This window comes from Falco cherrug, chromosome 11 (genome assembly GCF_023634085.1).
Source record: "Falco cherrug isolate bFalChe1 chromosome 11, bFalChe1.pri, whole genome shotgun sequence".
In the NCBI taxonomy this organism is placed as follows: Eukaryota; Metazoa; Chordata; class Aves; order Falconiformes; family Falconidae; genus Falco; species Falco cherrug.
In genome coordinates, this window is record NC_073707.1 from 34,137,652 (window position 1) to 34,163,846 (window position 26,195).

Sequence of the window (26,195 nt, forward strand, 5' to 3'; positions counted from 1 at the left end):
GGTGGCAGCCTATTCTGCTCGTTGGATCCTGGAAGTTCTTAACTGCACAAAGCAATTACTGGAAAAAAGCCATCCTGCAGTAAGGCTTTTAGAAAGGCATCTGGGCCTGATTGAAAGATTAAATAGACAGCTCTGAAGTCAGCCATGCTAATTAGTGCACATTAATAGCTGCACTGGCTTTCTTTTTATGTTATACTCATAGGTAAACTTTTTGTTGTTGTTGTTGCCGAAGTATTAAGTGATTTGAGAGAATATAGGACGGAACCTTGTGAGCAGCCAGTGCTAGCCTGTTATACTCTTCTAAATACCCTGGCCTTGCTGCAATGGAAAGCTAACATTCTTGACAATAATAATGAGAAGAAAAAGAATAATCTGTTTTAAATTAGCAGTCTTTTTAATTTCTAAAACAATTATTTTTTCATTCCCAGTGGAAATTCAGGGATCCACAGTAAAGTGGGCGTATGGCTCGTTTGCAGCTGTATGGGCAACATTTGGCTGTATTCAGCACTCTGGTTTTGAGAGAATGAACACCCAGAGAAAAGCAAATTATGTACTTCAGACTGGCAGTAATGCACATAACCCTGTTACATCAGAACCATTAGGATTCAGCTATATCAACATTTAACATTAGACACTGTTAGAAATGCAAATCATACAATAAGTGGCAGCTGTGGGTAAGATATTTAGAAACAATAGAGTATATCATTCATTAAATTCTGTTTCAAGACAACACTGAGATTTTACGTTGATACTCCTTTATCAGATTGTTTTGAAAAGCTGATTTCTTCTTGTAGGATTTGAACAATCTATCTGAAATTTTAATTGCTTGGTTCCTATTAAGTTACAAGAAGTAACAAAGAAATTAATGATGTTTAAGAATGGGGCTAGTCTTTTGGGAAGCAGTTCAAGGTGGCATGGATGTTCAGAGATGCATGATAAAAAGGCATGATTATAAAATGGAGACACTGGCAACTGTGCATTTGTTCTTCCTTAGGCTTAAATATACATCATGTTGTGTATCTACTTAAATGATAATCCGGCATCCTTACAGATTTGTGGGTATTGTTTGCAGACAGGAGAAGAAAGGAAACTTTAAAACTGACCCATACTCCTACCAGACATCTTGGGGAAACTTGCTGATTTCATTCCTGCAAACCATGGAGCTGATGATTTTGAAAATGTTAGAAGTGTTTGAAAAAAGGTTTTGGTTATTTGGAGGGAAAATGGTATGTGTGGGGTAGACATTCAAAGCAGGAAAACCCCTAGAACTGCTAAATATTCCTGAAGTGAATGGCTGCCATTTCACTGACAAAAGCAAACGGAGTATTCTATGTAGACTGCAGCTCAGCCATGGGGAAAATACAGGCTTATCTTTAGGCAAACACAGCCTATTGAGATAGATTTGGCTATGCTGGATGAGAGCAATGAAATACCTTAAAGTTACACCTGGAAACTCTTAACCCTTTATCTTGCTCCTCTATGTGTCCTTTCCAATTTTCAGTAACTTCTGATTGTGGAAAGTCTTTGAGCTTGGTAGACAGGAGGCACAAAATATTATCTCGTTTGACAGCTTTTTCCGTAGTAGTATTAGTGACTGTAACTAACCACTGGCAAGAATTGGCCAACCTTAATTCATCATGGGTTGATTTGGGGTTTTTTTATGATTGTGTCTTGTGAATTTACATTTCTCCCCTACCACAGGCTTGTATCTCCTATTTTAGTGTCTTAAATCAAAGAAAGAGATGCGTAATTCCCTTCTTGTTGGCCATACTAACTCTGCAATCCTCTTTATCCATAATCCAGATATTGGCACCTCTGTTGGCATAGCCAGAATCAACTGTGTCTTGACATCTCAGCTTTTAAATGGGAAGTTTATTAATTTTATTATGGTGGTAAGAATACTACAGATGCATTTACAAATTTAACAGCTTGTTTCATATAGGGATTTTGGATGTAAGGTGAAGTTAAACTTGATGCAATCAATTTAAGTCCTGATTCAATCCTAAATGTGGTGTCTCTTGTTAAAGAGATGCTATGAGCTGTACCTGGTAGCAAAACCAAGGTTCCTGTAAGGAATATTAACTGACTGGAAATCTTGACATAACCAGCAACTCTGATGGTGGTGTTTGAGGCAGAGTGACTGTCTGGCTCTCCAGCTGCAGAATACAGACCTCACCCTGACAGCAGCAGAGAGGAGTGGGCCACAGAGCCAGGACAAAGCTCACACCATGCCAGCAGATGAGAAACCATTTTTTTGAAGAAGTGTTCCTGAACCTGAAGTGCATGTGCTGACTGCTGAAATCCATGGATAAAATACCTGGGACACACCTGGAAAGCAGCTGCAGATTTGAGTTTGTAAACTTCTGTAAGTGAGCAGTTCATGCTGAAATCTGAAGCTAAGTGTTCCAGCATTATTTGTTCCTCACAGCCAATGCATTTTGCCAGAGTATTATGATGCTGTGTCTAGAACAGAAGTGTCATTTGTTTTAGTTTAAAACGCTGCAACTGGAAGTAGCTGTAGAGACTCGGTTTTGACCACAAATAATTGTGGGCAGAGATTTGTAGTAAAGCACTCTGGAGCCCCATACACACCTTTGCATTTTGGGGCATATTATTCCTCCTGTATGTAAAAGTGAGTCTCGCTGAAATACAATTTCCTGACTGCTAATTCTTCACATGTTGGATGGAGGCTTTTTCCCACATTAAAGTAGAATATAGTGGCAGAGGCCAAATGAAGCTCCCCTGAACTTTAAAGCATATTTACCTGCAGAGTTTTGCAGGAGGTCAGAACAACAGCATGAGCAGCAGGCTATAGACACATCATTCAGATTAGGGTATTATGAAATGGTGGGGATTCAGTTCAGTCTCACTGGGAGCTTTTGTTGGGGCTTTTTTGTCAGAATATTCTGTTTTGGTTTTTTCTTTCCTCAGGGAAAATTTTTCAAGTAAAAGATCAGCTTTATATTTTCAATGACATTTTGAGTCATGCTCAGAACAGTCAGCATTTCAGCATACTGAGTATGAGAAGTGTTGTGTTGCAAAACAGTAAGGGGATATTCATGACACCAAACTGCAGACTCATAATTTAACCAATTAAATTAGGTGCTCAGTCTTTGTAGGCCCTGTCTACCAGAGAAAGAGGTTCCTGCCCTTCAGACACCCTCTGAAAATAATAATACAGGCTTGGGAAGCTAAATTGCCTCTAGCTTTTTGAGTTCCTTAAGAGAAAGATAATACGAGTGTGCTTAGCCATGCAAATATCTTCAAGTTTTGGTGAGGTGTGACTAAAAGTAGTAATGGAAAAATCTTGCCTGTCAGAAGTTTTTGTTTTGTCTTTAAATAAAAACATCATGCAGTTCTTTCACAAATCAAGAAGGAGTAATTTTAGAGGAGTCAAGGGACCAAGGCAAAGAAATACTCTTGTTTTTACCCTCACATAAATGTGGAAATTTTAAGGATACTGCTTGTGTGGGTTTTTTTCCTCTTCCTCAGTCTGATGGGAATTTGAACAAAAATAAACCAAATAACCCACCTATACATGAACATCTCTGTTAGCTGTGTACTAAGGAATGACTTTGAATTTAATGAATTTGAATTTAAGTAGTATAAGAGAAGGTAAACATTTTCTCATTTTTACCTTCGTTAATGTACAGATGGGGCATATGCAACTTGTACAAGCTGATCTTTCCACTGAACCACTCACTGGCCTTCATCCATGCAAAGGAAAAAAATACAAACCTACAAAAATAATTTTAAGCATGTGATGCCAACCTTGGAAACTCCAGAATTTCATCATAGATTTGGTCAGATTTCAAAAACTTGGCTTTGGCCACAGTCATTTGGACAGAAGCAGAATCCTCCATTTAATGCTGATGTGTAGAAGATTCCAAAAGGTGAGATTATGAACTTCAGTATTCTGACAGTGCCTGGAATTTTTTATATGACTAGTGATTAAAATTGGTAATTTATCCTTATACCACAGTCCTGGTAAATAAGTTTTTGATTTGTATGTCATTAAAGGAAACCTGTTGTACTTTAGTTATATTCTGAAGCTTAGTCTTCTATACAAAATAATCATAATTTTTCTAATCATTAAGAAAATAACCACAATCTTCTTTGAAGCTATTACAGATACTTTTAAGTTGCCATACAATGAAAAATGTCATTTAGAATGACTGTGACTGTGTCAGTGCTCATAGTGCAGAAGAGATTTTTTTTTAAGAATTCCCAAGTGACTGAAGGTACATATTTGTCAATAGCAGCCTTTACAATTTGCAAGTTTACAGGTGGCTTTGCATGTCTAAAGCTTCAGACACAACCATGGTGCAATGGATATATGCTTGGGAAAAAAAAGCAATTACAAACTTAGGTGGTTTTTAAATGTCCTATGTTTAAGGTGCAATTTTGTTCTTATTTTTCAATCAGACTAACATATAAATTGTTTACAGAACTTGAATAAAGCAAAAGTATAGCCTTCTGCACTGGGTGGTATATTTAGGTAATGGTAACATTTAAGATTATCTGAAGCTTTATACATCTGTTGTGCTTTTAATCATTGAAGAATGTGACCTATCCTGTCTGGTGATAGACTAGGAGGAAGATAACATAAGTAGTTCGTTTTGTTGAATTTCTGAGCCTCATTTCCATTTGGGCAACACTGAAACTGCTTGAGAATGAGATGCTAACATCCCCTGCCTCCATGCATGGACAGCCAGGCCTTTTCATCTCTAGCTATATATGCCACACTTTGTGCTGAAAATATTTTTCCAAGGGAACTGTGGCAGGTTAGCAGAGCTTATCCACATATACATCAGTGTGTAAGCTCTGCTCCAATACTAGTGACCTGAGTCATCCCTTAACTGGCTGTCTTGCACCAGTTTAGTGATTGCCGTGCAGAGGGGAAGCAGCAGCCATCTGTAGATTCAGAAGGAGCAAGGGGAATAGGCGGCAGAAAGTCTGCAGCTGCGGGACCTGCCTTGCATTCAGTGATATCAGCCCAAAAGCAGATACTCCGAGGAAGATGGGTGGTGTTTAGAGCTTTTCGTAGTGAACTTAAAAAGCTGTGTTCTTGTGCCGCACATCACAGAAATTATTTTCTCGGCAGTATACAAGCTAGAGAGGGAGCAATACAGCAAGGAATGTAATTAAGCTTAAGTCTATAGATCCATTTAAACGATTCAGTGACAAGATTTACAATCCAGTAACAGTCTATATGGTAATTTGCGTGATAGTAGGTTGGCAGAAATGGGAAAACTTTGTGTGAAGATTATTTGAACTGACTAGGTTTACCAGAATCTCTTGTTTACTCCTGGCACAGGGAGACATTGTGCAACATTTCATTGTGTTCCCCAAAGCAAACAGGAGTGGGGAGGGGCGGGTGAGGAGCGTTGGAGGCAGGAGGGACAAGAACATATAAAGGGAAATAGCTGTCCTGTGGCTTTATTTCACGTTTTCCACAAGGTTCACGAATGCAAAATGAAGCTCTTCCTAAGTTGCTTCCTGGTTTCTTGCTGTTGCCAAGTCGGGGCAGTGAACAGGGAGTACTACATCGGTATTACAGAGACCAAGTGGAACTATGCACCTGGCAGCACCAATATTGTGTCTGGACAGCTTTTTGCAGAAGAAGAGTAAGTAAAACAGTTTGCACTGGTTGAGTTTGATTCTTATAACATTGTTCACTGTAGACACCAGGGCAGAACTGATAACACCTGGTGAAGGCAGTGGAATGAAATCATTTCGGTGTCAGTGGATTTTTCTGTCAGACATACAAGGGAATTTTGATTTTTTTCCTGGCTTGCTTGAGAATTCCATTCCAATGCTCTGCTAATTAAAAGCATTGAAGTGTGTAGGGGTTTTCTGAATTTCTTGTGATTAAATGTTTATTAAGTAGTGACTAGAAAAAGACCTTGAATGTTTAATGATGTTTAATTTTTAATTAAACTGAATGGCCTGAATGGCTAAGGTGCCAGTACTGAAGAGAAGACTTTGGCTGTTATGTTTCAAAATGCAGAAGTTTGACAAATTGAAAGCTTTCCTATTGGGCACAGGTTTCTTTTTTAGATCTTCATTGTTGGCAGCGGTCATTTTCCCTGGTGCAGCAGCACAGCCGGGTCCTTCCATCGACAGTGGAGGAGCTGGGTTGCTTGTTACAAGGCAATGAGGGTCCTGTACAGAATGAGAACAATAAGTAGGATGAGGATAAGCAGGGAGAGGAGGAAGAGAACACCCTAAAGATATGAATAAACAATAAAGAAAACTCAGATAGAAAAGGCATCGGAGATATACTTGAAGGAGAAAAAAGTATTCCTCCTTTGTGTTTTTTTCAGTACCTTTAAAATGAAATAGGACTATATTAAAATAAAAACAATTGTGTGAGAAACCAGATATTAGAAAAATCTTGAAAATACAGTTCTCATTTAGTCTGTACATGAGGGATTAGGAGATTTCCTGTGGTTTGGTTTGTTTACTGAGAGCCAACAATATCTCAGCCACAATCTGCCACTTCATCAACTTTCTTTTTTTTTTTAAAACTCATAAACTAAGTGACATGTAAGACACTGCCAGTGATCCAGCAGGCTAGTAATTCTGATAAACGGTGGAAGCAGGGCATGTTGTCTGAAAATTGCAGGGCAGTGTTGTGGTACAACAAGCCACCACCATTCACTGCACTTTCATGGCTTTTCTCTGCTCTGTGACAATCTGAAGCATGCTAAATGAATTCCAGTTTTTCAGTGGTTGTATGCCTGCAGTGGAGCTGGTGCCTTTTATTGTACTTTTCACTTTCAGCTTCTCCAGTTCTCCCCCTCCTCCTGAATCCTTCGACTATGAGTCTGCCCTTGCACAGAGATTGGTATTTGTAGAGGCAGGGAAGAGGAGGGAAGAGCGCAGTATACCCATGAGAAGGAATACTCTACAATGAAATGGTAACTGTTTAAACAATCCAGGAAGAGCCATAATGTATTTGTTTGATTTGATTTGGGGCTAAAAAGCTTCATGCACTCAGAGTTCCAGTAGCTGAGCCTTTGCAACTAAGTTTGTACTCTTCAAGTTTCGTGGAGCTCTGAACTGGCATTTTAATGACACTTCAGATCTGTGCTTGCCAAGGTACAAGCAATTCCCCCACATGCTCAAAAAGTGCTCAGCCTTGTGGGAAATACTTTACTGCATTTTTGGGCAGTATTAATCTGCATCACAATATGGCTTTCTGGGAATATGAAACCGAGTTGACTTGGTTTCTCATCATGTAAAAGACAAGAAATCAGGAGGCTGCTGAACTTCAGGTAGTGTTGCCCAGTCTCCCAGGATTGCTGCCTCCTGGAGTGGGCTTACTTTCAGTCCTTTCTTCCAGCTAGTCCTGAAACATGCAGGGAAGTGCAGGAGGATTTGTTGTTAGAAGAGTTTGGACTAACAGCATCAGCTAATAGTAGCACTACTGGTTTGAACAGCCAGCATGGGCAGTTTCTCTTTCCATTGTAGTTAGCAAATATAAGCACTTTTTCCACAAAGATAACTCTTCTTAGAGACTAAAACACTTAATGAAGGGTACCTGACCCTCAGCACAGGCAAAGGTTGGCTCCAAAGCCATTCTCAGCTGAGAGTTGTCAGAGACACATGGTGACCCCTTGCCAGTGGCTGGTGGTGCTTGGGCAGCATAGCGGTTCAGAGGTACTGATGCCACCATGGGTAGGCAATACCATCTGCATCAGTCTCATTTCATCCTCACTAACCAAGCTCTCATTTTTAATATGAGTGTTTCATTAATTGAGAAGAGCCATGGTCCAGTAGCTAAGGCACTTAGTGACTGAGGAGGTCATTGCTAATTCCCTGTTCTTATGTAACTTGTTTGTATATTCTTGGGCTGAATCTGTAAAAATAAGACTTTGTTAGGGTAAATACGTATTGGGCTCTGAGGCTGCAGTTCTTCTTCGTATGTGACTGATGAACAAGCTGAGGGCTTGGTCTCACTCATTTCAGCACTCTGCATGCTCACACTCCCCCCGTGCACGCACTGGACATTAACAGCACCTTGTAGTTTTGCTTATATCCAGACATCTTAAATGTATATTACAGCTGGAAAGCCTGCTTCTCATTGCAACGGAGAAGGGCTATGCAGCCAACAAAACAGCATGATGATGGAAATTCTTGTTTTTAACAGGCTGTGGGAAATTATACAACAATTTAAGCATACAAGTAACAAACTTTGGAGCAATAACTGTTATTTGCCTTGTCCACATGGTCTGAAATTTGGCTGAAATTATATCAAATACTCCTATCTTCAGTCTAGAAAATAGGTGGAAAAAAATTTAGGTTGGTGCACAATATTTGATCTCTATATGGATGCCTAACTTTTTACAGTAAGAGACGTATTTGCTCCTAAACACAGATACAGTTGTGCACAGTGCAATGAGGGGCTGGTCTTTATTTGAGATACTACCAATTAACACCATTCAAGTATAAAATGAGTATCTGCCACTACAGATGTGTTTGTGTATTTTCTTTGCAGGCAGGCTGGAGTCTTTCTCAAAAGAGGACCGCATAGGATAGGAAGCACTTACAAGAAGGCTGTCTACACGCAGTACACCAATCATTTATATGATGTGACAGTTGACAAGCCTTCCTGGCTGGGTTTTTTAGGCCCTATCATTAAGGGAGAAGTTGGAGATTCCATTATTATTCACTTGAAAAACTTTGCTTCCAGAAGCTACACGCTGCATCCACATGGTGTAAGATACACAAAGGAAAATGAAGGTAAGCTTGAGTCCATTCTGTGCCAGAATTTATCAAAAGTTATTATTTCCCCTGAGTGTGAGAAATGTTCTCTCATCAAACCAAAGACTGGTCAAATAAATAAAGATTTAAAGCAGCACACAATCAAGTTAAAATAGGAACTAAGAAGTTTGATAAGTTTTTCAAGAGCGAAATACAAAGCCAAAAGTGGAATTCATAAAGGCAGCAGTTTTAGATCAACATTTTACCTGAAATAAAGAGTACTTATGTATCGCCTGAAATAACAGTATAAAGGTGTGTAAGAGATGCGTGTGGCTATGGAGAATATTTAAAGGAAGAATCAATGCTGTTGTGAAGAAGATATTCTTAACAGTGATAAGTTATAGTTACAAATTTTGAACACTAATTTTTTATATATTTGTATAAGGTATGTAAGAATTCCTTAAAATGGAGAAACAGCTCCTCATCAATTATAAAGTAACGAGGTAAAAGTCTGACCCACTTTAAGAGGTATTGTAGGGATGCTATTGGGATTAGTGATGATTTGCCCTTGCAATAGCTGGTCTTGCCACACTCAGGTGATAGGGGATTTTCTGCACCAGACATCACCAGAATATGGCTCTTGAAAGTTTGATTAGTGGGCCTTAAAAGCAGTGTGTGGATTTTTGAGAATATGATGTCTTTAAAAATGTTTCATTAGAAGGATTTGTGAAATATCAGTCTCACCTGTAATATTCCATGAAGTTTTTCATGCAGCTAGTATGTGACTTGATACAGACCCATTCTGTGGGAACAGAACAGTGTGTTATGTAGTAGTACATGTGCTTTTCGAAACAATGTTTAATTTTTTTTTAATGTTGCTCTCATTCCAGCTACACCTATATTCCTTGAGGACATACACAATATTTCAGAACAGTTTCCAAGATTAATATTGAACAGATGTTTTACAAATATTTGATTTTTTTTATCTTTTTAGCAGAAGTACATAGTGCCCTCCTAACATATTAAGGACTGAATTTAATGTGCCATTAATTGAAGCACTCCAATGGACTTTGAAGGTAACTGAAGAGACTCATAAGGAGAAGAAAAAGATCTACTCACCTAATTATAAAGATTATTTTTCTTTAACATATATTCAGTCCATTTTACTGCAACCTTTAAAACATGATAGGTGCTATCCTGAGGCCAGATTATGAACGTGTTGTGTTAATGGTGGCTGCCTGTTATTCTTTAGGTGCTTTTTATCCTGATAACACCAAAGATTTGCAAAAGAGAGATGACGCTGTGGAGCCTGGAGGCCAGTACACTTACACATGGCATGTGACAGAAGATCAAGGTCCAGCTAAGGGAGATGCAGACTGCATAACCAGGGTTTACCACTCCCACATAGATGCTCCAAGAGATGTTGCCTCAGGGCTTGTTGGGCCTTTGATAATTTGCAGGAAAGGTAAACCCATAAGTAAATAAGTGTGTACATAAATACATATGCAAGGTGATTGATAATGGTTATTGATAAATATCGGTAAAATAATTTACTGGAAGAGGAGAAGATTACAGTTAATTCTGAAATAGCAGCTTTTGGTCATCTCAATTAGCTGCCTTTCAGTGGTATGGGAAGTAGCCTGATTTTGTGTGTGGCAGCAAATATAATTTGCAGAATACTTTGTCCACAAATCCATGTGAGTGAGATGTGTTCATACTAGCAATGCAAAAGGATATGCAAATACTGATATGAGAAACAGATTTACTGTAATCTTAATCACACATAATATTTATTCTTAGTAAAGTTATTTTATAGTATCTATCAAAACTGATTTTTGTTTTCTAAATGTGTCTCTTAAGTTTATGTGTACACTCACACTCAAGAAATAGCAAAATACGAAGTAAACAGTGACCAGCCCTACCTATACTACACTTAAAACTGATAGGAAGATAATGACAGTTGCCAAAGACTTTGAATACACCACTTTCTTTTTCAGGTACAATGAATAATGGGAGTGATAAACAATTTGGTGCTGAATTTATCCTCATGTTTTCTGTAATGGATGAAAATCTCAGTTGGTATCTAGAGGATAACATCAGGACATACTGTTCTGAGCCTTCCAAAGTTGACAAAGATGATGAGGACTTCCAGGAGAGCAATAAAATGCACTGTGAGAGAACATATTAATGTCACATGTCATTGATACGGTGAAGTAATGTTTTTATGTGTTGTCATTTAAAGATGAACTGTAGATAATTTCTTTGCTTATTTTTAAGCAGGGCTTTTTCTTGAAGGATTAAGAAAGATCCTTTTAAATTTTTTAAAAAAATAAAATTAAAGGGAATGGCAAATATTGTGCAATCAAACCTTTAGAGCTGTGATATAAAAATCTTAAGGGCCAAGAACCTCTTTGCCAATATAACTTCCCAGGCACTCTAAACAGAGTTGTGTTACTTTGTTCTGTTTCTTAGTCATGAGCTCTGTACTATAATACCACAGTTTAGAAAAACAGTTTCTACTGGTAGTGTCAACAAAGAAGAGACCTTTGGCTCTGACATGGATTCCAGAATCATGGCAGGAACTGCTGGTCATGCAGGTGGTTGCACAGATAAGTGTGTGTCTGATACTGGCTCACTTTCAGAGCAGAGTTTTGTTTTGACCCTCTTTCTATTTTGAAGAATAGAGCAATCGTTGTATGACACCTGTTTTTGAAAAAAGATCTAAGGTCTGTGAAGGTAACTGTAATAAATAACATTTCTTTTAGCAATTAATGGGTACATGTATGGATACCTCCCAAACCTCACAATGTGTGTGGAAGACAAGGTAAAATGGCATCTTTTTGGCATGGGTAATGAAGCTGATATCCATTCAGCCTACTTTCATGGACAGACCTTAATAGAAAGGCATCATCGAGTTGACACCATCAACCTCTTCCCCGCCACATTTATTGATGCTGTCATGATACCGAGGAGTCCTGGGGAATGGCTGCTCAGCTGCCAAGTGAATGACCATATTGAAGGTACAGAATAAGTTCCAGTGATAAGAATATTTTTTTTAGCTTGCACTAAGAGTTTATTGAGTCACTTTAGCAGTACTCCTGACCTGGTTCTATGCCATATATTCTCCTCTAGGTGACAAAACGTTTGCAGTAATTAAAATGCAATGTAAATGTGAGTGTATTAGATGGGCTTGAGTATGTAGCCACAGAAATCAAGGAAATTCTTGTCTGTAATGGAAATTGTTATCAGTTGGCAGCAATTGGCACAGCTACACTTTTGCAAGCTTCAACTTTAGACAAAAAATAGCATGATGTTTGCCTCGTATTGAAGGTAATTAATCAAAATTTTCTGTTTGCCAGTGGAAAAGTTGGGGCTCATTCCGTGTTTGGGCAAGGGGCACAGGACAGGCAGGCTAACTGTCCTGCTGACAAAGACATGTTCTGGGAAGTGCATTGGCTAATAGGTGGAGATGATTGCATTTCTCTTCCCTGTGTCTTTCAGGATCAGGTGTTTGATAACCATATGAAATACTTAGAAGATAATTCCATACCTTTCCATGATCTATATCCCCATAAGTGAGTTAGAGAAATAATTTGTCACAAAGGTGGAAAGGAACACAGAATTCAAAATCATTCTCTAAGATTTGAAAATTCTGTTATAAAAAGGAGTATGTTTAACCCACAGATTCAACTACACAGAAGTTGTAAGTTTTGAAATAGCTATCACATCAAGCAGCATCCTGAGGTGGTTGAAGCATCCTGGCAGACTTAAATCCTGTAAATCGGCCTAATCCCTTGCTGTTAAAGGGCTCTATTATATTATTTGTATCTCCAGCAAGCAGTATTGGTAGCAGACCCTCCTCCTAGGGTGCAGGGACCCAGGAGTATCACAAGCAAACTGTTGGTTACATTTAGAAGGAAGATGGTCTGTCTGGTAGCACCTGGCCTTGACTGAAGTGCTAACTGACACTATTGCTTCCACTCGACCCTAACCTTCCTTCTCTGCAACTGCTGTGTCCGTTGCACCTCTACAAGCAGAATGCACTTTACCCCACCTGTCTGCCTACTGTAAATACCATGGTTGTGTTTCTGCATCCTAGCTCAGCTGGTGTGCATTCTTTTTTATCATTCATCTTCCTTTTCATTTCTGATTTGCATATCCATCAATGGTATGGGAGTTCTCCAGGGAAGAGGAGAGCTCTGTTGGAAGCGGGGAAAGAGAAAACGAAGTGCAGATCCTTCTCCCTGTTTTTCTCTACCTCCTCATTATTTTTTTTTTCAGGTGGTATGCAGGCCCTTTTTGAGGTGAAAGATTGTAGGAAATCCACAAAAGATCACAATGAAAGTACGAGGATAAGACAGTATTTCATTGCTGCTGAAGAAATCATCTGGAATTATGGCCCATCTGCAGTGAACCATTTTACAGGCCAAGAGTTAATCACTGACAGGTAAATACTCCTAATTAAAGAAGTTTTACTTTCCAAGCAGAATTGATATAAACGTGCCAAATAAGGTAAGCCATATGGTAAAACTGACTTGTAAACAGAATTTCTCGTTGTCCTCACCTCTGCTTAAAGATTATCACTAGGATAAATATCAGACCAAATTAGGTCTATTGTTTTCCTTGTAATCTTGCTATAAATTTTGCTGTAATGTTAGTAATTTCACTGAGATGAAGATGAATTGTAATGTCAGATGTCGGCAGTGGCCTCTGATGATTCAAGACAGTTGGTTATTCTGAGTTAGAGAACAAAGCTAGGAATTCATGACCATCTCCTTAGCTGATGAAAATCACATTAACAGCATCTCAGCTAGCAAACAACTTGCATGAGGTAGCTTTGCCCTTTGCTCTGCATTTACAATTTAAGACCTGGATCAATTCACTGAATACAGAGATTTCTCAGCTTTTTCATCTGTGAGTTAAAGAATACTTAACCTGCTCCACAAGGGATGAGGCATAGTTCACTGTTTGAACAGCGCTTGTAAAACACTGAAAGGTCATTTTTGAAGAGTACAAGTGTAGACTAAATCTACTTACTTTCTATTTAGATGTTACACTTGGTGTTTATATCTACTGCTGAATTATTTGTAACTTTTAAGAAAAGAAGAGTAAATTTCAGGTTACGAAATGTTGACTAGAAATCCTTGTTGATGAGTCTCTGAGCATGCTGGCTTTATAAGGGCAACGCAGCACAGCATCTTGTTCTTTAAGAGACATTAGTGAAGGATAATGAGACAGCCTTATATGAGGCTGCACAAAGTGTGGGGCCAGAACACTGAAAGTAGACCCAAAAGACAATCTCAGCACATCATTAGCACCTCAGAAAATAGGGCTGTGGTCCTGACTGCCTTTGTAAAGTTTAGCATTGTCGCTTGACCTGTTTACATCTATTGTGATATCTTTTACACAGCGAATCTCGCATTTTTTTTGAACAAAGTGAGACAAGAATTGGCGGCTCTTATAAAAAAGCTGTTTACAAAGAATACACTGATGGTTCTTTCACTGAACATAAAAAAAGTCTCACAGAGGAAGCACATCTTGGACTCTTAGGTAAGATATCTAAAATTGTTTCATGTCAGAGATTTATGAGAGTAAACTATCACTTCCCCTGGCTGGCCAGCAGTGCCCCTCCACCTCCAAGGGGAGGGGTTGTCAGCTCTCCCTGCCTCCTGCAGATGCTGGTGCTGTGGCTTCCTCCAAGAGACGCCCCAGGAAGTAAGAAAGCTCTTGAAGGCAGTGCTGTAGTGGTCCCCAGCTATCCTATGGGAATATGCCATGGTCTCCAAAGGTTAGGCTCTGAATTACAAGGACAGGCTAGGCAGGTCTGGCCCTATTTATGACCTGACTGCCTCTGATGTGGCTCTGAACTGAGTTTGAGGTTCATGCTCATGTCTGTAGGTCCCTTTCCAAAGGGAAGAACACTCCTGCATGTCACTGGGCCTCAATGAGGAATTGGGAATGGAGTGGTCCAGTTGCTGCTGGGCTGCCCTGTGATTCAGGCCATGTACCAGGGACCTGGTCCATGGCCCCATAGGCCCAAGGACAGTTCCCCACACAACAGGAAAAGCAGCCAGCCACTGATAGCTATAAGCTTGTGGTGATATGTACATCACTTGATAGGACCGTCTTGTAATTAGACTGTGGCCTCTTTTCTAGGACCTGTTATCAAGGCTGAAGTGGGTGAGAGCATCAGGGTGACATTCCGAAACAATGCCAGCCGCCCGTTTAGCATTCAGCCCCATGGTGTGAGTTACCGCAAGAGCGACGAGGGTGCATTGTACAGCGCTGCCTCCAGAGGTGCGCCCATGGACAGGGAACCTACAAGCGCTGGAGAAGAAGCTGTCTTATATGTTGATGTTTTAAAGGTGGTAAAATGAACAATGTTCATTAGACATAATTCCTAATGTTGATTCCTATAACAGGTACTGGATCTCCAGCCTCTCATGTGAGTCCTGGTGCTACATTTGTGTATGAGTGGAATGTGCCAGAAGATGTTGGCCCCACAGACCAAGATCCAGACTGTTTAACCTGGCTTTATTACTCAGCTGTGGATGCAGTCAGAGACACCAGTTCTGGCCTTGTGGGTCCTCTTCTGGTGTGCAGGAAAGGAGCTTTGCTTCCTTCTGGGAAACAGGTCAGTCAAAAAATCCAAATGGAAGCATTTACATCATTAGTACTTAGGGATGTGGTTCAGCGGTGGACTTGGCAGTGCTGGGTTAATGGTTGGACCTGATGATCTTAAAGGTCTTTTCCAACCTAAACGAGTCTATGATTTTATGATTGTAGCTGAATCTGCTTTCTCCTCCTGAACTGTGTCCTCAGGGCCTGCCATGTTAACAACCATTGAGCACTACCTCCTTTCCACATGACAGCCTCACCTCTGTGCTGAGGGGAATAAATAAAATGAAGAAAGTGGGTTTGGTTTTTGTTTTAGTTTTGTGTGTGTGTGTGTGGTTTTTGGTTTTTTTTAAAGGCAAAATCGGTCTGGCTCCAGATAGACAAACACTGTACTGTGAAACCACCATTGCAGTGAGTGACCACTGGCATTCAGGTCTCAGCTAGGATGAGAATGACTAGAAAAAATGTAGAGACTTTAAAGACCAAAACACACATTCATTTCCAGAGGTGGCTCCTGCTGGTAGAAAGAGTATTACCAGCAGATATCTAGTCACCAGATACAGCAATTAGAGAGCTTTGCCATTGTCAGAATGAAGTATGAATGTATGCATCTAGCCTACTTTATGGATTATACTAATAAATTATTATGCACACAGAATATTTCCTGACATTTTCTGTTCACTCGTATGTGTTTTCCTCTCTGCTGTTCTTCTCAACAGAAAAATGTGAACCTGGAGTTTTTTCTACTTGCCACAGTATTTGATGAGAATCTGAGCTGGTACTTGGATGACAATATTTTGATGTTTACACTAAATCCCAATAAAATTGACAAAGACGATGAGGACTTCCAAGAGTCTAACAAAATGCACTGTAAGAAAATTATTAGTTAGCCAAATATTAATTTCTGCAATAAGGATTCTACTTTTGTGATCTCATGTTGGAGACTGGGAGACTGTATAGTGTCAGAGACATTTCATTCCTTTCCATTGGAAACAAAACCATGTTTGAATGCAATTCAATTTCAGCTAAATGTGGTAGTTAAAAATATAATGCCAGTTGTTCAGTGTCTTGCATGACAGTTGAGCATTTAGCACTGTAATGCACCAATGTGCCACTCTGAGCAGACAGAAGGAGGAATTAGGCCTGTAGCCTATGTGCAACCCCTGTGAGTGCAACCAGGCACCAAGAGAAAAATCAGCCTCTGCCCTACAGATGATGTAGCTGAAAGGAAGGTTTTCACAGAATTGCTGACTGGCTGAGGTTGGAAGGGAGCTCTGGAGGTCATCATCTCCAGCCCCCTGCTCACCCAGGGCCACGTCCAGATGGCTTCTGAATGCCTCCAAGGAGGGAGACTCCATCCCCTCCCCGGGCAGCCCGTGCCGGGGCTCAGGCACCCACACAGTGATGATGACAAAGTGTTCCCTGATGTTCGCAGGGAACCTCGTGTGTGTCAGTTTGTGCCCGTCGCCTCTGGTCCTGGCACTGGGCGCTGCTGGGAAGAGCCTGGCCCCGTCTTCGGTGCACCCTCCCTGCAGGTGGTTATATACAGGGATGAGATCCCCCCGAGCCTTTTCTTCCCCAGGCTGAACAGTCCCAGCTCTCTCAGCCTTTCCTTGCAGGAGCGAAGCCGCCTTGTCCCTTTGTCATCATCCTTGTGGCCCTTTGTTGGACTCTTTCCAGTATGCCCCCGTCTCTCTTGCGCTGGGGAGTGCAGCACTGGACACAGTCCTCCAGGTGTGTCCTCATGAGTGCTGGGCAGGGGGGAAGGATCCCTCCCTCGGCCTGCTGGCAATGCTTTGCTTAATGCAGCCCAGCGCACCAGGATGCCATCCTCCTTCTTTGCGGCAAGGGCATTTTGGCTCATGTTCAACTTGGTGTGCCCCAGAACCTATAGGTCCTGCTGCAATCTGACCTTCATCATCTGACCTGCTGGCAACACTCCTCCTCATGCAGCCCAAGATACCATTATCCTTTGCAGCAAGGGCATATTGTTGGCTCATTTTGTGTCTGCAACTGAGTCTGGATTCTTTGACCAGCACTGTGGCCCCATTAGGATGAAAATCTTTACTGCTTTAGTAGGGCAGATCTGAGTTTCATACTGATCTTATTTTGGTACTGTAGAAAAAGTGAAAGAACACTTTTAGTTTTGGAACCTAATCCTGCAAACAAGTCCTAATGTTTAAAGATATTTGCTTGTACTCTTTCTTAAATTTTGCCCTCAGGGGTGTTTCTACTATTTACAGAGCCTTGATACTGAGCATTCAGTGAGGCCCAGGCTTTGAAAGTTTTGCACAGGAGCAGCTAGAAAGGAGTAGTAACTCAAACTAAAAAACACCTCAGATTGTCTGCACTGTGTGGCTGGAGGGTCTTGCAGGGCATACAGCACGATGCTTTATGCATCCTGCATACTTGGTGGGTATAAAGCAGTGGAAGTTCCAGTTGGTCAAGTCAGCTACCTGTGCTTCAGACATAGAAAAGAACAGTTAGAAATTGTTTCCAAACACTGGGTTTTAAAAGTTGTTTTGTTTGAATTGACTCTCTAGTTTCACTGATGTGATAAAGCATTTTCTTACTGATATTTCTGTCAGTCTAAGGCATCACGTTACATCTAAAGTGGGTATTATTTAATTTGTATTGCAGAATTAAGTCATGCTAATCAAGGTGGGTTTTGCTTCCTCAAATCTTCTGCAGCCATTAATGGTTATATGTACGGAAATCAACCTGGTCTTGAGATGTGTAAAGGAAGTGTGGTTTCCTGGCATTTGATGGGCTTGGGGTCAGAAGTCGATGTCCATGGGATATACTTTTCAGAAAACACATTTATAACTAAAGGAACAAGAAGGGATACAGCAAATCTGTTTCCACATACATTTCTTACAGCTATTATGAAGCCTGATTCTGAAGGTAAATGTCTTGCTTAAAAATCCTATTACTAGCTTAGAAACTTTACCTATGAACATTTTATGCTTAGAGACAAGCTTCAAATAGCTGATATTTTAATCCTTTGGGTGCTAACACTGTACAGCTGTGTTTGGAGACAGCAAACTTGCATTCATAGGATATAAGCTCTTAATGCTAAAGCCTGTATTTTTATACCTTCTGTGTTTGCTGAATTTGATTACTGCAGGTAGCCATAGGACACAATGATCTTACATGAGCAATAGGCTGTGTCTCAGTCTCTAAACAGTAAATCAACATAGGCAATGCAATCTGCAGATCTGCTAATGACAGGTTTTTGTCCTCAAGTCTTTGTTTCTTGTATGGCCTCTAGGAGTTTTTGAAGTGTCCTGTCTGACAACAGATCACTACACAGGGGGCATGAAACAGAACTACAAAGTGAAACAATGCCATTGGTGGAATGTGGACCTATCTATGTATTTGCATGAAAAGACTTACTATATTGCTGCAGTGGAGGTTGAGTGGGACTACGCTCCTAACAGGACATGGGAATTTGAGAGGCATCAATACCATGAGGAAAGGTACTTTGGAATATACAGAAGGGAAAAAATGCGAAAAAGCAAAAGAGCAACTCACTTCTCTGAACTTTTTCTTCTTTATCCAGGCCTTTCTAGACACGCTTTCTTTGCATATGTATTTTTGGTCTCACTTGAATCTGTGGTTGTTCTCCAGTACTGTTGCCCTGTAACTGTGAGCCAGACAGCATGATGTTCATGAAATGGTCCAGTGTAAATCATCTTGGGGGGATGCTGCATATTTTCTTGAATCCTGGATAGTACATATGCATTTACCGATCTTGGTACAGTCCTTGACGTGAAACGCTTAAAATGTTCATTAAGTTGTAGATATGATGACTACTTTGTCCTGGTATTTGATTACTTATGGTAGGTAACATGTGTTTATCTTGTGTTTATCTGTACTCCAAATAAGGTTTTTACTCCTCTCAGTTTCATTAGCTTACATGAGATAAACCCATGACTGAATCCATTCACTATGAAGCTTGTCACCTTCTTGTTTTATTCCCAGTATTTCAATCTCAATGAGAGGGAACTGATTGGATCAAATAATTCATGCCAATTAGCAGAAGAGGCTAAACAATGATGAATTTCTATGTGTTCCACCTGTACAATTTCATTTGAGGTTAAAGTAGTAGATTGTAACTGCCTGTATTTTTTTATTGATTTAATTGTGTTTTCTTCTTTTTCTTCAGCTTGATAGCACATTTCCTTGCCCTGCACACCACAGTGGACTCTGTCATAGTTACAAGCACAATTAATGCTGCTATCAGACATTTTTTTCCCCCACTGTCTCCAGCCCCTGTGATCTCAGGAGAGAATGGGTCCCTCACATTTTTCAGCAAGGCACTTAAGCTTTACAAGTTCTAGGCTTCATTTCAGATCTGCAGAAGTCACTGAAGGCTCTGTTTTTTGCTGTGCAAGTTGCTGAATGACCTTTTGCAATTTGAAATGTCTGCCAGGCTGAGCACTTAGCATTCTCTCAAATTCTATATAGACTTGTCTATTTATAGTGGGTTTTTAACCTTCCAGGTTAAGAGAAGCCTCCCAGCTTCACCAGAATGTTTTCATGTTGAAGATAGCTGTGGTCCATGAGATTACTGTTTCACTGAGCTGGATTTTTGTTTGATGGTTAATTGACATACCTGCAGAAGATGTTTTAAGTTATGCAAAGAAATGTACAACATATTCTTATGTGTATTTTCTTTATTTTTTGCAGCCCTGGCAATCCGTTTTTAAATAAAGACGGCAAATTCATTGGCTCAAAATACAGAAAAGTTGTTTATCGTGAGTACACTGATCAGACATTCAGTACTCCCAAAAACAGAGCAGAAGAGCAGCAGCACCTGGAAATTCAAGGTATAGTAATCAGTTTGAAACTGGGAAAAATGCAGTGAAACAAAACAAGAAGATACTAATTGAATAATACTGAGTAAAGTCCTACCCACACCAAGTGCCTAAACCTATGTAGAATTGCTACTTTTAATAGGGTGCTATTCTTGCAAGATGATGTTCCTTGCTTTACAAGAAAAAAACCCTTCTGTTTTGCTGCCTGATCAAGGTTAGTATTTTTAAAGTCAGCATAAAACTGGGCAGCAACATCCAAACTGACTTCAAATATACAGTAGGTGCTGAGAGCTTTTGAGACTTAGGCCTCTGCTTAGAGTAGCTGGCATATCATAGTGAATATAAGCCAGTATTGTTGTGTATTTGAACACAACAAATTCTCTCCTCTCTCTCTCTGCTCTGATCTTTAGTAAAACCAAGTAAATCTTTCTTTTCAATCCAACAGGGCCACTGCTTATGTCAAATATTGGAGATAAAATTTTAATAGTTTTTAAGAACTTGGCATCAAGACCTTTTTCTATACATGCCCATGGAGTAAAAACAGACAGTTCTGTGGTTGCTGTAACTAACCCAGGTATCAAAGCATCCTTGTTTATTTCTAGCGGGTAACCTCAAGCCTTCTAGTAAGGTTTATCAAGCTTTTGGTTTTGGATAGCACAGAAGACTATGGTTTTGTTTGTTCAATTGTTTTTACCCCAGGTTCTTAAGTGTTTGATGCTAATTATGACAAGTATTTCTACAATTAAAATGGCCCTGCTAACTGTTGCTACGTATTCTAGCCCTTGAGAGATCAGTAATTATTTTATGCAGTGTGGATGCACCTTTCATGAAAGCAAACAGGTTTGGCTACATAGGGAGAGGATAGCTTATGCTAGCTACTATTTCAGAAGTTCCTTTGTGATCTTTAAAAAAGATACAATTGTTTTTATTAAGTCTGTTAAACTGGCAGTGCAGCCACACAAAAATATCATTGGCAAGAAATGATGGAAGGAGAGGAAACGGCCTCAAGTTGTGCCAGGTGGGTGGGGGTGGGGTGGGGTGTGTTAGATTGGCTATCAGGAAAAATTTCTTCACCAAAAGGGCTGTCAAGGATTGGAACAGGTGGCCCAGGGACGACATGGTGGAGTCACCGTCCCTGCAGGTATTTAACAGACATGTAGACATGGCACTTAGGGATATGGTTTAGCAGTGGGCTTGGCAGTGCTGGTTTAACAGCTGGACTCAATGATCTTAAAGGTCTTTTCCAGCCCAAATGATTCCATGATTCTAAGAGTTGGGGATCTGCAGAAGGGAAATAACTCTAAGTTAGCCAGTGCAGTAACTGGGAAGATGAAATTTAAGACAAATGCAATCTCTTTCAAGATGACCTTTTATAGGTCAGCACACAGAAAACTTCTAAAATCCATCGATACATATTTAATTCAGGTGAAACAAAAATGTATGTCTGGAAGATCCCAGAGAGATCTAGTTCTGAGAGAGGAGACCCACATTGTATTGCATGGGCATACCATTCAACGGTGGACATTATTAAGGTAAACTATTAATAGAAATCTAAAGGGTTTTGTTTGTGACTTCAACACAGATATACCTCCAGCAGAAGGGAGGTGAGTTAGAAACTCTGCTTTCTCTGTCAAGCTATTCCCCCCATCACCGTACCTTTGAATTTAAATGTCTCTTGAATAATGCAAGAAAGTCAGGGCAGAATTTGAGAGTCACAGCCCTTCATGTTCTTGCTCTCCGGTTCTTCTGCTCTTGGCATAGGTAACTCAGATTTCATTCTTAAAGATAAACACTTCATAGCTTGCTGAATATCTAATAAGTCATGTTGGAAATCTAACATGTAACTGTGGAATGTAAGTCTGCCATTTTTGTACAAGCATCCATTAACTTGACATGACTAATAATTTTTAATGGAAATTCATGTATTCTTTCCTTCATGACTCAGCAAACACATATAAAAAGTGTCAAGAAGTACATTTGAATAGAAACCAAGCTCGAAATACTAAAACCTAAACTTTATTCTATTTTACTTTCTTGCTTATTTCTAGCAAGAGATAAAAAAGAGCAGTTACTCTTCATAGTCCATTGAATTTGATCCATCGGTAGAATGTAACAATGAAGAAGTAACCTTGTTTGTCTGACACTGGCTGCCTTTATTCCCAGATAGTGCAGCTGTAAAAATAATAGAGCATTTGTGTCTGGCATTAAAAGTGCTTCTGCTTAGTCACATCTTGTAATTATATGACTTTTCATTTGTAATTTCAGGACACTTACAGTGGATTAATAGGCACACTTGTTGTGTGTCATAGACATTATTTGCCATCATTTCATACTGAAAAGAAAGTGCAATTTGCTCTTCTTTTTATGGTTTTTGATGAAAATGAGTCATGGTACTTGGATGAAAACATTAAAAGGTATTCTGCCAACCCACACCTTATTGACAAAGAGGATGAGGAGTTCCTTGAAAGTAATAAAATGCATGGTATGTTTTCTAATTTAGTTAATGCAACTCTGGAAACTATAAAATTCTGTATTTGAAAGTACTGCATATAGATTTGACTTCAAGGTGGAAGACCTGAAAAATTTCACTTAAACTATTTGAAAATGCTGTTAATGCCACTGAATGTCCTTTTTTTTAAAAAAAAACCAAAAAACAAAAAACAAACCTGTGAAAAAATAATCCCACACTGACATTTTGAGGAAAGAGAATTTTTTTGATGAAAGAAAAATTAAATTGGAGCTTTTGATTTGATGTCAGCAAACAACTGTTCTGGATAAGTTGGAAAGGTGATATGCATCCTGAAAGCATGTCCTGGTAAAGCTTACCCTTTACAAAAAGCTGCAGGAAATGCAGATCTTTAAGAACCACAGTATTAGCCATGGTGTACAGCACTTTTTCTTTAACTACAATTTACCTTCTATTTAAATATGGACTGTAATCAGTGCCATTTATAATATGCTGACCGATTGTTTTGGTTTTATATACCATTCAAAGCTGTTACGTTTGCCTGGCATTGGCTTTCAGATCTTGTATTCTATTAAAGTTTAGAGAATAACAATACACAAAATCTTACTTGTTTTCTCTGTCATGCTCTTTCCCTCTTTTTAGCCATTAATGGAAAGGTGTTTGGAAATTTACATGGTCTGACTATGCATGTTGGAGAGAAAGTAAGCTGGTATTTGATGGGAATGGGCAATGAAATAGACATTCACACAGCACACTTCCATGGCCACAGCTTTGACTATAAGGTAACAGGTCCTTTCCACTCACTTCTTGCTCTGTTAAGAATGAGAGGTAGATCAAATACCAAGGACTGCAATCTCTGGTGAAAAGTTGGGTGTTACAATATTGAGCCAGACTTGTAATTTGACCATAAAATTTTTATGCTCCAAACCTGTGTTTGATCAATGTACAAGAGACAGAGAATATCTGCCAGTAGCATTTGCTGATGGGTAACCTCACGAGCTGTTTCAACAAGGTAGCTGTTATTTTCATGGCTGTGGTAAGACAACAGCTGTGATCTTCCTTCATTTCCACTGAGTTGGTAGTTTATTAATCTTTGAAGCATGAAATGGATGTTGAAAGTGATGCTTCTGTAGAAATGACATATAGTAGATGTCTTTTCACTTAACTCTGATTAAAGAGTTTGGTGGGAATAGGCATAAAAGGTAGCTTAAATTACTGCCATCTGAAAATGCCACACTGTTTAACTGTTGTTTCTTTTTGTCCTGAAGCAAACAGAGGTTTACCGGGCAGATGTCTTTGATCTGTTCCCTGGGACATTTCAGACTGTGGAAATGACCCCACAGAACCCTGGAACCTGGCTATTACACTGTCATGTTACTGACCACATTCATGCAGGCATGGAAGCAACTTACACTGTGCTCCCAAAGGAAGGTAGGAGCTTATCTATCTCAATAATGTTCACTGTGTTTAGAGATGCAGAATGGGGCTCACTGACAGGCCAGGATACTGGGAGCCAGTTCAGGCATCCAGCAGTATTCTGTGGCTTAATATTGATGTCTGGAGGCCAGAACGCTGCAAACCACCTGATCATACTTGCCTCAGCACTCCTGCTCAGAAAACAGGAATAGCTAAAAGACTGGATGTTAACTGACTATTGCTTCAGCTTCACAGCAATGAAATCAAATGTGCAGATTTTTTATTTAAAAATAATTCTTAATGAGACAGAGTATTTCTGTACCCAGGAAGTGCCAGTAGTGTCAGACTCCCTCTCAATCTTCATTTAAAACAAAAAGAACAGTTGGTAAATAAATCTGAAGCCATCATCCCTAATAGTTAAAAGTACTGAAAAACTAAGAGTATTTTCTTTCTAAAGGAGTATGTTTTAGCTTTACAGACACTATTACCTTACTTTAGCAATATTGACTGTGAAAAACATGAATAATTTTGGAAGTTCTTGTTTCTACAAATTTAATATGATATTAAAAGCAAGACTCCTCTGTACTCAAGAGACAGAGCATAACAGATACACATCATAACTGACAGAACAGCAGGAATATTTCAAAACGTGTAGGTATATGCATATATAGATAGACAACTATGTAATGTACATGTGTATCTATACTAAAAACATAGGCTGGAATGTTAAACAGTCTAATTCTATTTTATAAACCATTCTGATGTACAGAATACATTGTGCCAAACTTGTGCAGATAATAAAATGGTTGACTTAAAGAGTACACAGAAAGAGATGTAGAAACAGACTTTAACTTGTAGAAGCACTATGTTGGACTTTTCATAACCAGCCATCTAAAGTGCATTAAAAATATACCCTGCGGTGCATTTTAAAGTTGGTTTTAAGCCTAACTCACAGTATCTAGAAAGTATTGCCACTGCTCTCATTTTGGAGTCTGTTGTCCCTATGTATAGACTATTCTTTTGATGAAGCGCATGGCATGTAACCAAAGCTATTTTTCCTCTTACAGACAAAGTCTTTGTTCCCAAGATTATTCAATCAGTTCAAGTGTAAAGATATGGCAGGCACACTAGAATGATGAAAGCATTTTACATCACTGACTCTCCAAGGTCTACCTTCAGTGAAGCGTTTCTTGAGAAATACTATTTCCTGGACAATTCATCTCCACGTGTGTTTTGGAAGACTTCGTTTTGTGGCCAGAAGTGCCATAGACTAAGACAGCTGAATGGATATAACAGCTCATGAGTATCTTTTCCTGTAAATAAAAATAGTATCTTCCAAGCTAAACACATTCTAGGTCATGCCTTAATGCATGTTATTTAACTGCTGAGGAACATGGTGGAAGAGCCAAATGAAATGTACATTCCTTTTTTTTTCTTTTCTCTTTAAGTTTGTAAATAACCCTGTGTAACAGCAAAATTTATTTTAGGTATCTGTCAGATATGTTAGTAGTTACTGCTTGGAAAATAGGGATTTGGTTATTATTTAACCATAGGTTCACACTTAAAATACATATACTATCACATACTTGAACAGCTAACAAAGTTCTATTATTTCTGTTGAATTATTTTATAATTTTTATCCAGTAACACCTTCAACATAATGGATTTAAAAGATGCAGTGGCTGAGGGATCATGGTTGCACAAGATGTTTTTGGTTGTCTGTTACGAAAATAATTAGAAGACAGACAAAGTTAGGCTGAAATAAGCCTGATGAAATTCAGACAGTGAAGGGCAAAATTTGGTGACTACTATATAGGGAGTGAATCTTAAACAACTCATGCAGTGGAATCATTTTGCTGTTAGTTATGCAGCGCAGACCTAGGCAAACTAAGCATTTCTTGACAGATGGAAGCACCAGTATTAGTGCATGACTGATCCTGGTCAAAAATGAAAGCAGTAAGAAGAGCAAGTATCGTCATGCCATGCAGTTGTGTTATAACAGCCCAGCTCTGTGTATGTTAGACCTGTGTCAAACAAGAGGGAAGGCTGTATGGAACAGGCAGGCAAAGCAAAACATTTGGGATTTATGGCTACACCAGAACAAAGGAAGTTGCTTCTCCGTAATAAGCCTAAATTGCTTTGGCCTTTTTAAAAGTAGAAAAATT

General features: G+C 39.4%; 1 protein-coding gene across 2 annotated transcripts; it reads left to right on the plus strand.

Moving 5' to 3' along the window:
• The first annotated feature begins 5,409 nt into the window (after positions 1-5,409).
• On the plus strand, positions 5,410-25,621 carry CP (ceruloplasmin). Of its 2 annotated transcripts, XM_005434308.2 has the most exons (19): positions 5,410-5,627; positions 8,504-8,748; positions 9,962-10,174; positions 10,707-10,880; positions 11,475-11,729; positions 12,991-13,156; positions 14,120-14,259; positions 14,866-15,006; positions 15,132-15,343; positions 16,047-16,197; positions 18,019-18,231; positions 18,599-18,806; positions 20,020-20,159; positions 20,593-20,721; positions 21,573-21,679; positions 22,413-22,629; positions 23,257-23,396; positions 23,883-24,045; positions 25,098-25,621. In XM_005434308.2, exons 1-19 carry the CDS (start codon positions 5,476-5,478, stop codon positions 25,139-25,141), a joined length of 3,210 nt encoding a protein of 1,069 aa, XP_005434365.2. In that variant the 5' UTR covers positions 5,410-5,475; the 3' UTR covers positions 25,142-25,621. The 2 variants fall into 2 exon arrangements, with proteins under 2 accessions (XP_005434365.2, XP_027654169.1); XM_027798368.1 differs by lacking the exon at positions 20,593-20,721.
• Positions 25,622-26,195: the final 574 nt, after the last annotated feature.